The sequence below is a fragment of the Phodopus roborovskii genome, unplaced genomic scaffold, assembly GCF_943737965.1.
Source record: "Phodopus roborovskii unplaced genomic scaffold, PHOROB, whole genome shotgun sequence".
Lineage (NCBI taxonomy): Eukaryota > Metazoa > Chordata > Mammalia > Rodentia > Cricetidae > Phodopus > Phodopus roborovskii.
This window is the reverse complement of record NW_026126629.1, coordinates 15420136-15432449: the sequence shown is the minus strand read 5'-3', so window position 1 is coordinate 15432449 and position 12314 is coordinate 15420136. Positions and strand designations below refer to the sequence as shown.

Genomic DNA, 12314 nt, shown 5'->3' with positions numbered 1-12314 from the left:
AATGTCTTTGGAGGTCAGGGGAAGGCCTTAGACATTGTGTTGTTCCTCCTTCGTCTTACTGTCCCAGAACTTTGACAGGCAGCTGGTCAGAGTGCTCCAAGGATCCACCACTCTCCACCTTCCATACCTCACTATCACTGTGATTATAAGCTTGAACTCTATCACACTTAGCTCTTTAAGTGGCTTCAACAAGTGAGCCATCTTTCCATCCTGCTTCTGGTAGTTATTTTCTTTTTCTTTTTTGAGGAAGGGTTTTAGAGATAAGGTGTAGCCCTGGTTGTCCTGGAACTTGCTCTGAAACCCATCAGCTTCTGTTTGGGATTAAAGGCTTGGGCCACCACACCTGGCCATACTTCTGGTGTTTTAAATCACTCAGTTCATGGTAATCTTTTATAGCCCTAATAGGAAATGGACATAAATGTCTTGTGCTTGGCAATGGGCAATGTAATTTACAAAACAGATAGTGAGATAGCAGCTGAAGAGCAAACTCTACTGGTCAGATAGCTACATTACTTCACTATATAAATGAGATGGTGAGAGGATCTTATGGTGGGTACAGAAAACACAATGATGCTACACATTGGGTTCTTCTGCTGACAAAAAGTAAAGGCAGATACAGTTAGAAGTTACCCTAGGAAAAACACTGAGGTTCTCTACAAAAGGCTGGGCTTCCATTATTATGTACGTTCAATAAACCAGCTTTAATTACCCTTTTGAAACTCAATGCTGTTTAGAGTAATAAAAAAGCTTTCTTGGCATTCAGGATTGTGTTCTAGTTCAATATGAACTGTACTGGATTTCTTTCAGCTACACAAACATTTGAATCCACACGCACAAGGCAGGTTCTCCCCGTATGAAAACACCCCTGGCAGAATGAAGAACTTACTAAATTGAAGGACACTCACCAAGTATATTTTCATGACGCATCAACACCGTCTGGTAGATTTCTGTTTCTCTAAACCAACTAGCTTCTTCTGTGGTGAAAAACACTTTGACCGCCACTTTTTCGCCACGCCATTTACCCATCCACACTTCTCCATAACGGCCTTTACCAACCTGTCGAACCATCTGAATCTGTTTGGCAATAGTTCGCTGAACCTACACAGGAAAGAAAGAAAAAGTGCAGTTTTGAGCTCTGGTTGAAAACAATCTATCAAGGCTGACTAAGCTGTGATAGGTCATCCCATTAAAAAGGCTGGCATATCCAAAAAGCACCAATGCAAACATACTAACTCCAATGTTTAAATTACAGTATCTAAAAGCAGCAGACTTGGATTTTGGTTACTTGACTTCTTTCGGGCAATAATAGAATAACAAATGAGTAACAGATGATTGTGTGCCTCAGTTTGCCTTTTCTCTTCTGCTCCCATAGAGAGAAGTACCATGTCAACTGTCAATCCTATGCACAAACTATACAGCCTATCAATAGCTGAGCAAGTTCAGAAAACACACTTCCCAATACACTCATAATCATGGGAAATAATAAATGTTTTTGGCTGCCAGCCACTGAGTTTGGGATGATTTATAAGATCTAAATAATTAAACCCCTCCGCTCAGTCTCTAAGATCTAACCCAGCCCTGGTTTTCACTATTTACCTACATTTCCCTTATTCCAAGTTTTCTTTTTTTAATTTAATTTTGTGTTTTTTTGAGACAGGGTCTTTCTGTATTACTTTGGAGCCTGTCCTTGAACTAGCTCTAATTCAATTTTTTAAATATAGCATATTTTGCTCATTCTTTCCCTTTCCCAAATTCCTCCCTGATCCTTTTTTTGGTTAGAGGTGGGATTATGTGTCTAATTCTCCTTCTCAGTCCAGGGATTTTGCCTTGTTTGAAGCTGTGCATGCTATCATAGTTTCTGAGTTCCTATGTGGACTGGTCCTGTTGAATCTGAAAATGTTTCTGTGAAGTTGTGTACCGCTTCTGGCTCTTATATGCTATTCTGGTTGGAAGTATATATCTGAAGCTGGAGCTATGCAAAGCTGAATGGGTTACATCCTAAATCACTTAGTGTAATGTTTTAAAGTCAAGATTATTCAAGAATAATTTATTTGTAAAATAAAATGTACATTTTGAAAATTTTAATAAATGCCTAGTCATCTAATTAGCACTTGGGGCGGGGGAGGAGGGAAGGCAAGCAGATCTAGTCTACAGGGCTAGTTCCAGGGCAGGCTCCAAAGTAATACAGAAAGACCCTGTCTCAAAAAAACAACCCCCCCCCCCCCCCCCCCCAAAAAAAAAAAAAAAAAAAAAGAAAAGAAAAAAGAAAGAAAAGGAGGAAAAAAAAAAAAAAAAAAACAGATTTAAGATTTCCATTGCCCAAAGCCATCACTCCTTTCATGATTAATTCCTGCAACCTGTGCTGGAATTACTTACCTGTTTTATCTTTTCTGATTTATATAAATAGACACACTATGTAGTTTTCTGTACCTGGCTTTTTTCCCTAAGCATAAAGTGCCTTTGAAATTCATCTCTGTTGTTACTGATTTGTTTCTCCACATGGATCAATGTGTTATAATTTATTTATCCATTTGCCAACTGGGGGGGCTTTTACACTATTTCTAATTTACTTATTTATTAGGCTATATTTGCTATGGGAATTAACCTTTGGGTCTTTTGTGTAAACACATTTTTTGTATTTCTAGGGCAAAAAGCAAAAGAATTGTTTTATTATACACACCTTTAATCCAAGCACTTGAGAGGCAGAGGCAAACAGATCTCTGAGTTTGAGGCTAACCTGGTCTACAGATAGAGTTCCAGGACAGCCAGGGCGAAACTCTCTCAAAAAACCAAAATAAATAAACATTAAAAAAAGAAGTATATGCTTAACCTGTTTGTAAACTCTCAACTGTTTTTCAAAATGCCTTATCATTTTCCTTTTAATCAACAATGTATACAATTTCAAGTTAATCTATACCCCAGTAGTACCCTGGTGAATTTAACCTGCATACCCTTCATGATGAAGATGTATCTATTTATTTGTCATTTTTAATTTTTAGAAAAGTATCTATTTAAATCTTTTGTCCACAATATATCTGGGCTATCTTATTATGGAGCTGTTAAGTTTCTTTGTAATTTATGTATTTATCAGATCTATTTCACTAGCCTAACTCATCTTTGGATTTTTATCCTATTTTCTTGTTGTCATTTTGGTTTTGGGAACAGGATTTCCCTGTGCAGCCCTGGCTGTCCTTAAACTCACAATGATTTCTTTAAAAATTCTTTTGGAAGTTTTTCTAGTTTAAGCTTTACATTTTGATCTACCTTCCATTTTAACTTAATTTTGTATAATGAGTGAGGTATAGGAACACATTCATCTTATAGCAAATGAATAACTGAGATTTTCTTTCCTGCATCATCTCTTTAATAGACAACTTATTCAACACTGAATTACTTCAGTACTTTAAACAAATAATGGCCTCACATAACCTTTTATAATGAAGTCTTTTAAAAATTCATTGAACACCCATGCAGCAAGGCTTTAATCCCACACCTGGGAGGCAGAGGCAGGTAGATCTTTGTGAATTAATGGCTAGCCTACTCTACAGAGTGAGTTCCAGGACAGCCAGGGCTACACAGAGAAACCCTATCTCAAAAATCAGGAAAAAAAAAATTCAATTGAGCAGGGTATAGTGGGACACACCTTTACTCCTAGGATTCCCAGGCATAGGTACAAAAAACAAAATCAATTGATTGGGTTGGAGAGATGCCTCAGTGGTTAAAGGCACTGGGTACTCTTCTAAAGAGCTTGCGTTCAATTCCCAGCATCTAAGGGAAGCTCACAACAATCTGTAACTCTAGTTTCAGGGGATCGGACACCCTCTTCTGTCCTCTTTGAGTACCAGGCACGTATAGTGGTACACAGATATCCATGCACATAAACCTTTGCCTAAGTATTTATTAGACAAATACACAGTGCTAACTAGTGCAGGTCTGTAAATAAGTTCAGAAGCAGCGTAGTTAGTCCTGAGCTCTCTTTTCAAACAACTCTGATCAACCAATCACTTCTATTTTTATAAATCTGTTCATCTATTTTGTAGAAGTTTGCTCTGATTTCTACTTGGATTGAAATGAAATAACCTTTCAATGTGAGGCAACCTGACACATAAACAGACTCCTCCATTTATTAAGGACTTAAGAATATATAAGAATTAGTATTTAACTCACCAATTCTCCTACTACAATAAATGTTTCATTCATAAACAGGCTACACACCCCTATCTATTTAGGTCTTAAGAATATTTAAGAATTAATATTTAATCTCAATGATTCTCCTACTAGAATAAATGCTTCATCCTGTTCCAAATCATGGATGTACTGACCTCTGCTTGAGATGCTATTACAGTAATGTCTTTAAAAAAGTAGAAAATAATCTACCTTAAAAATTCTTAAGCACAATTAGTATTCCAGTATTGGAATTAATATTCCAATTATTGGAATAGTATTGGAGTTAATATTCCAACAATAATTTTTGGTGTACAATTTTTGCAACTGACATATTTTTGCTAAATATTTCATGATTTTGACACTATTTTAAATACTATTTTCTTAACTTTCAACTCCCAAACATGTGTTGCCAATGCATATAAAATCAGTAAAATTGAAATAATAGCTTTGTAATCTGCAAACTGACAAGAATTGGTTGCAATAGGTTTATTCATACCAATCTTGGGATTTTGTTTCAGAATCATACTATCTCACATTTCCAATGACGACAGATTACATTAGACAAATTTTTAAATTGTCATTCAGTATTTACTTTCAACCAATGCTATTAAACATTTAAAAACCTACCTGGAAATATAGTGTTGTGATTAGGAGAGTTGCCTCAGAATGCTGTTTTCCATTCCTGAAGCTAATTATATCCATCCATCCATCTGAATTATTTGTAACCCTTTTTAGACCTAAACGTTATACTTCCCTCAGCCAATAGGTTTAACATTAAAGATACAAGGGATCTTACACTTGTTTCTTTATTTTGCTGGTTACTAAAATACCTAGAACACCTAGCTGAGGATGGTGGCTCATGTCTGTAATCCCAGCATTTAGGAGTAGGCTCAGGAGCAGGAGCAGAGGCAAAAAGATCTCAAGTTCAAGGGCAGCCTGAATTCTATAAGAAGTCCTTATCTCAAAAAATCAAGTAATGAGAATGTAGTTTAGTAGTAGAATGCTTGCCTGGCATCCCAAAAAATCTTGGCTCAAACTCCTGCACCAAAGTAGAGGGGAGAGGGGGTTTAGAGCAAACTATGTAGCTACCTTGCACTTGCATAGGACTTCATATCCTAACTTTTTATGTACGTATTAGACTTTTTGTTGTTGTTATTTATGGCTTTATCTTACTTACCTTATTTTCCTTGGTTCACATTTCTTATTTTTAAGCAATTTTATCTTTCATTACTACATGATATTGCTTCCTAATCTGCAATAACTAAGATGCTCACTTACCTATGATGTCAAATCTAATCAATACACCATTTATATTTGTAAAAAGCTCTTAGCTTACCAATAAAGGTAGTCCAGATCCACTACCAGAGCTTTGTGACTGGTCAATCAGGTCTTTTAAAGATTCTCCTACTGGAATAAATGCTTCATCCTGTTCCAAATCACGGTTGTAACGACCTCTGCTTGAGATGCTCTTACAGTAATGTCTTTAAAAAAGCAGAAACAATCTACATTAAAATTGGAACACTGCAACGCTCTGAGCCTTGAGCCTTGCCACACCATCATTCCTTCAGGCACAATTATAACCTAATCAATCCTCACAGAAAACATCCTGTTATAGTCCACTAGAAATGGGGTTTAAGAGAGAGAGTGCCAAGTGTCACACTAACATGAAGAGATGGCAAGTGAACACACACACACACACACACACACACAGACAGCAGAGCATGGTGGCATATATCTGTAACCCTGCACTTGGGAGGCAGAAGGAATGGAAGTTTAAGGCAGCTTGGGCTACAGAGACAGGCTTGGACTATGAAGTGAGGCCTTGTCTCAAAAATACGAACACACACACCCTCCCCCCATGCTAGAGTCCTGATATAGTGATATAGTAGCACTAAGAAAGAGTCAGGCAAGAGGATCCTGGATTCAAGGCCAGCCTGGGCTACCCTATCCCTATCCCCAAAACCAAAGGTAAACAAAACCCTCAAACATCCCCCTCCCCCAGCATGTAACATGGCACCATAGCTGTAAAAAGTTTTTAAATTATAAACTTTAACAATGTCTTTATCTAAAAGGATACCCAGCATAGAAAGTTACTTATCACTTATATCTACAAACATACATACCCTTAAAACTGTAATTGTATCTTTGCACTAACTGTGTATGCCCTAATCCTAGCATTTGAGAGGTATGGGGAGGTTGAGTTCAATGAATTCAAGGCCACCTAGGTCTACATAACAAGCTCTAGGACAGCCATGCTGTAATCTGCCCTTTTCCAGTTGCATTCGGGTTTTTTTCCTTTGGTGCTAGAAAGATGGTTAAGATCATGGGCTACTCTTCCACAGGACATGGGTTCAAATCCCAGCAGTTACTTGGTGGCTAGCATCCCTTTTGGCCTCCAAGGATACTGCACACATGTAGCACACAGACATACATGAAGGCAGGGCATCCATACACATAAAACAAAAATAAGAAAATTAAGAAAAAACTTATTTATCACTAATTTTGAGCAATATGACTATGATGCGATTTATATTTTTTTCTTCATATTTTCTAGCATCTTTAAGTTACTAAAATAAGTTTCTGATTAAAACTCTCTGGTCATTATTTCTTAAACATTTTTCTTCTTGTCCATTCCTCTCCACTGAGGATTCTGATTGTAAGTGTATTGGATCGTGTCTCATACAAAACTCTCTCAGAGCTGAGGAAACAATGTGTAAAGTGATTGCCATGCAAGTGTGAGGACCCAAGTTCAAATCCTCAGAAAATACACAAACTTGAGTGCATGCAATTCCAGTGTTCCAACATGGAAATGGGAGGCAGAGACAGCAGAATGCCAGGAATCTCATTGGCCAGCAGCTTGCTATGTGCAGCATGGAACAAGAGACATTGTCTCCCATAAGGTAGATGGCAGGAACTTTTCTACACACATGCTGCAGCAAATGTACACAAATTCTGTCTCAGATTGTACTCTCATGCCTCCATGGCCACTTAGCTCTCAAGCATTTTTCTTACCCGATTCAAAAAAAAAAAAAAAAACAAAAAACCCAAGTATTGCTTTTTTGTTTGTTTACATAGCCCACGCTGGTGCTGAACCCATTATAGAATTGAGGATGACCTTAAACTCCTAATCCTCTTGTTTCCATCACTTGAGTGTAGGAATAGCATGTATTCTTACAAATATTACTATTGTTATTTCTTCCCAGAATAAAACTGAAAAGAGAATGAACCCCCATATTTCTTTTTGTTTAAAGACAGGCCCTCACTATATAGAACAGCCAGCCTCGAACTCAAGAGATCCACCAGCTTCTGCCTCCTGAGTGTTGGAATTTAAGTATGCTCCACTATATCCAGTTGGGTCTTGTTTTGTTTTCTGAACTTCTCTGTGTAGCTTGAGTCTGTCCTGGAACTCATTCTATAGACCAGGCTGTCCTTGAACTCACGGCGATCTAATTGCCTTTGCCTCCTGAGTGCTGGAATTAAAGGTGTGCTCCACCACTGTCCAGACTGGTTGGTAAACTAGCTTATTTTTGTTTCGAAAAAGGATCTCATTCAGTAGCTCAGGCTGGCCTGGAAGGAACTATGTAGTTCAGACTGATTTGCTCAATCTGCTATTTTTATCTACAGGAAAGAAAAAATTATAAAACGCAAGAGACTAGGGTGATGATGCTGTCTCAAAAACCAGTGGAGAGCGACTCATGTGCACTTGTGGCAGGTGCGCACGCGTGCGCAGACACACACACACACACACACTATGAATATATAGTTCTAATTTAATCTGGTTCAAATTAATTTACATGTAAGGAATAGTTCCAGTTTCATTTTTCAGTATCAAATCTATTTATTGAATTTTTCTTTTCCTCTTTTTTTTAAAATAAAATGTATTTGTATGTCATTGCTGCGAACAGAACCCAAGCCCTCCTGTCATCAGACACGTGCTCCACCGCTGAGCCACATTGCAGCCTCCTCCCTCCAGGTTCTTAATTTGACAGCTTCATCATGCTATAAAATTCTTTGTGTTCAGATTTATTTATGGGATTACTAACCTGTTTCACAGATATCCACCCCCCACCAACTTTTAAACTAGACAGCTTTAAAAATTCAGACACAACAAAGCTCCTTATTCTCTAAGCAAGAAAGTCACGAGTGCTCTTGAACATAAAAGAATGAAATAATATCCAAAAAATTAATTGGAGTTAAGCTCCTCTTTCCTTCTAGGGAAGTCATAGCACAGCTGAAAAGGTGTAACCAGAGAATATAACTTAATGATTTTTTGAATTGCACACAGCAGTGTGTGTTTTTTTAACCTGTTAATTTAAAAACAAAGATTGCTAATACAGATTAACAAGATATTTTATATAAAAATAAGTGTCTTCTTACTTGTAACAAAAGCAGCTGGAGAAGATGATCATAGCAATTATACAGACAGCCATGGAAATGAGCACAACCAGCCATCGAATGCTGCCATCAAAAAATGGACCTGAGAATAAAAGTAAACAATGAAGCAAATATAGCATCTTTCTGCTGCATCTTACAAAGATGGAGAGAATAATTTACAGCACTGAGTTCTAGGTAGCTTAGTTATTGTTAACGAAAAAAGAAGTTACAGAGAATTGTGCCTGAACTTTTCTGGGCTGACCTACCTATAACCACAGGGGGCAGTGTAGGCTGCAAATACTGGTTGCACAAATTGGTCCGACAACATTCTATTGTCCGGCGTAGCTGGGCTTTTGGTGAATCCTTTAAGAAAAGTAATGGTAAAATTAAAGGGCTTCATATTTTAAGTTGAGTATGGATATCTTTAGTAACAGCATATAAAATTTTATTCAGAGTTCCAGACTAATGTGGTTTGATCAAGCCAGACCACCTGAAACAGAGTACCAAGTGATCCTACATTCAAAACAGCTGGACAAAAAAGCAGCCTGACAGACTACAGCCAGGATTTCTGAATCTTCTTCGAATCCCCCATGACAGCGCCCCTTATCAGCAGGAAGTAGTTTGGAAAGAACAACGCCCAAATTCCCAAATATTGTCTATAAATGTTTGTTTTCATTTAAATGGACTTGGTTATATATAAAAAAAAAAAAAAAAAAAAAAAAAAAAAAAGATTGTTGGACTAAAAAAAAAAAAAAAAAAAAAAAAATTTATTCAGAGAAAAGTATCTCCAAACCTTATGTTAAAAAAAATATTTGCCAGGGGTGGGGGCTCACATCTTTAATCCCAGCACCTGGGAACTTAGGAAGTGGAAGGAGGAAGCAGGAGGATCTCTGAATTTGAGACCAGTTTGATTTACAGATGGAGTTCCAGGACAGTCAAGGCTTTTACACAGAGAAACACTGTTTTGAAAAGCAAAAGCAATAACAAAGATATTACTGAAAATTTACATCTTTTTGTGAAAACAAGGCTATGGGATAATCTCCCTTAAGATCATATAGGTAGATAAGGATACTAAATTATAAAGGAACAAAGAATTTTAGTGATTTTTTTTTTTTTACCTTAAATGTTGGTATATTTAAATTACCGTTCAGCTAGCTACTTTTAGTTTTAAGAAGTAATTATCTGCTGGAAAACATAGTATTTTATTAGAATCATAAATTTGTCTAAAAAATTCAATCATAGTAGTAATAAGATCTAGGTGAGATTAAGATCAGACTACAAAGTAGAGGGTTTTCTAGTCAAATTGGGGTTGGGGTGCTGGTTAAGGAAGGTGGTTATGAACCACTAACCAGATAGAAAGTATGCCAGCCCTAAAACATCAGAAAGTAAGTAAAGGCTTTAGTCACAGGAGCAGATTATTAGCAGATATGTTGACAATTCAGCATAGCCTAGATGAAATGCATTCTGAATCAAAATATTAATAGAAAGAGCCTGTTTGTTTAACCATGTTATTCAACATCAGATGGCCAGAATGGAAATCACCCAGTGTATTCAGGAGTTACTTTTAAAAAAAAGTGACCAAGAATTTGTGGCTTGAAATTCCATCTGAGAAGACAGTCAATAACATTTAGAAACTTCCAAATGAATAAATTCTATATTTTAACTAAATTTTTTATTTTTAAGATATTTTTCCTTTGAAGTTATCATAAAGAGAAAAGAGATATGATAGGGTTTATAATGCAACCTTTAAAATAATCCTTTATCTAGAGAAAATTAGCATGGAGGAAAGAATGATTGCATAACTGAAGATGAATAACTGAAGTGCCAAGTAGTCAGTTCCAGGAAGGCTAAATGAGAGCTTTGTGAAGGACATCTTTGGCAACCTTGGGTGAAAAGTCTCTAAACCATGGATTATTGCCCATTAATAGCACATAATGGAAGAGGAAGACCAAGCTCCAATCCCTCTTTTGTCTGTTTTCTCTATCAAGGATGGCTACAAGAATAAAATCAGACTATACACCAGGCAACAGTAACTAATGTTCCAAGCCATGTAGATAGTCATGAGAGTTCATGCTTTCTAACTGGGGAGAGTTAGATGAAGTATGACACTGCAAAGACAGGTGTAAAACTTGTAAGATTCTGGAACAGTGAGTGCAGGAAACTAGCTGCACATCATGATTTCATTTTAGGAAAAGAAAGGTTTCCCAAGAGATCAAAGGCAGCATGGTATTAATAACAACAACAACAATAATAATAACCACCATAAGTTCTGCCTAGCTTTGCCAGTTACTCACTTTTTGACCATAAGTACCTAACATTTTAGTTTCCTTTGGAAACCACTGAATAAAAAGTTTTGACTTATAGAATAACCATGAGGCAACAAGAGGGCATGTGCCAAATACTCTGCAAACTATAAGCAAATAGAAAATATTCAATAAATTGATTTCTTCTTTCTTCCTCTGGTATGACATGAATTCTATAATCCAAAAATCCTTGGGCAGCTCTTCAAGAGCGTATAAACCTTTACCACAAAGAAGCAGTAAGTAGCACTCATCTTTCTTACACAGGTTAAGGACAGATTAGGGTTTTTTTTTTTTTTTTTTTTTTTTTAAGGCATTATCTAAATTTAGGAATGGGTGACACAGCTCTTCTTTCCTATACTCCTCCCCAACCCCCATTCTTGGCCCAACTTATTTTATCTACTTGTAGACTAAGGTAGGAAATAAATACCCTATGGTAGTGAGAGGGAGGGAAACCTGGAGACAAGCCTCAGCAGTTAAGAGCACTGGATACTCTTCCAGAACTCAGGTTCAACTCCTAGTACCCACATGGAGGTTCATAACCATCTGTAACTCAGTTCTAGGTGATCTGACACCCTCTTCTGGCCACCCTGGGCACCAGGCATAACACAGTGCACAGGCATACATGCAGGCAAAACATCTATACACATAAAAAACAAATACATTAATTAAAACCCCAAACAAGAATTTACTTGGCAGTTAGGAAATGGAAGAGTCTGGTTTAAGTAAACACTGTGTTTGGGCAGAAGACAGTACTCAGAATGCACTGAAGCCAAGTGACAAAGAGTGGGATGAGGGTTCTGGAGATAACTCCTCACACAAGATGACAAGAACAAGAAAGACAAAACCATACTAGTAGCAGGGAGGTAACAAGAATATGAAGCACAAGGGAATCATTTAAACATTTTTTTGACCTCTACCTAGCACTGAGACGAGGTCAAGAGTAAGATCAAGAAACTCGTCCTGAGGATCATGATAGTGATTGCATTGTTATAGTTTTATGTCAACCTTACACAAACTAAATAAAGTCATTTGAGAGGAGAGAACCTCAATTAGGAAAGTTCTCTAGAAGACTGTGGTGTAGGCAAGCCTGCAGGGCATTTTCTTAGTGATTGATGGGGTAAGGCACAGACCATGGTGAGTGATAACCATCCCTGGGCAGGTGGTCCTGGGTCCTATAAGAAAACTGGCTGAGCAAGCCATGAGGAGTAAGCCAGTAAGCAGCACCTCTCCATGGCCTCTGCATCAGCTTCTGTTCTGTTTGAGTTCCTGTCTTGGCTTCCTCCAATGATGGACTACAATGTGGAATCTTAAGTCAAATAAACCTTTTTCTTCCCAACTTGCTTTTTGGCCATAATGTTTTACTGAAGCAGTAATAACCCTAACTAAGTTAAGTGATACAAAAAAGAAAAAAAGTACTGGTTAGACTCCTTAAGTAAACTTACTTTTCACGTATGTTTTTTTTGTTTTTTG

At 37.2% G+C, this 12314-nt stretch overlaps 1 protein-coding gene across 3 annotated transcripts in view; it reads right to left on the bottom strand.

Annotated features, from left to right (window-relative positions):
- Bmpr1a (bone morphogenetic protein receptor type 1A) overlaps positions 1-12314 on the bottom strand; it is a 90577-nt gene that overhangs the window by 12335 nt on the left and 65928 nt on the right. For all 3 annotated transcript variants that reach the window (XM_051206820.1, XM_051206819.1, XM_051206821.1), the window contains 4 exons: positions 8808-8904; positions 8545-8644; positions 5504-5648; positions 906-1098 (listed from right to left, as the gene is read on the bottom strand). In XM_051206820.1, coding sequence (XP_051062777.1) covers positions 906-1098; positions 5504-5648; positions 8545-8644; positions 8808-8904 — 535 coding nt within the window. The remainder of the gene's footprint in view (positions 1-905; positions 1099-5503; positions 5649-8544; positions 8645-8807; positions 8905-12314) is intronic.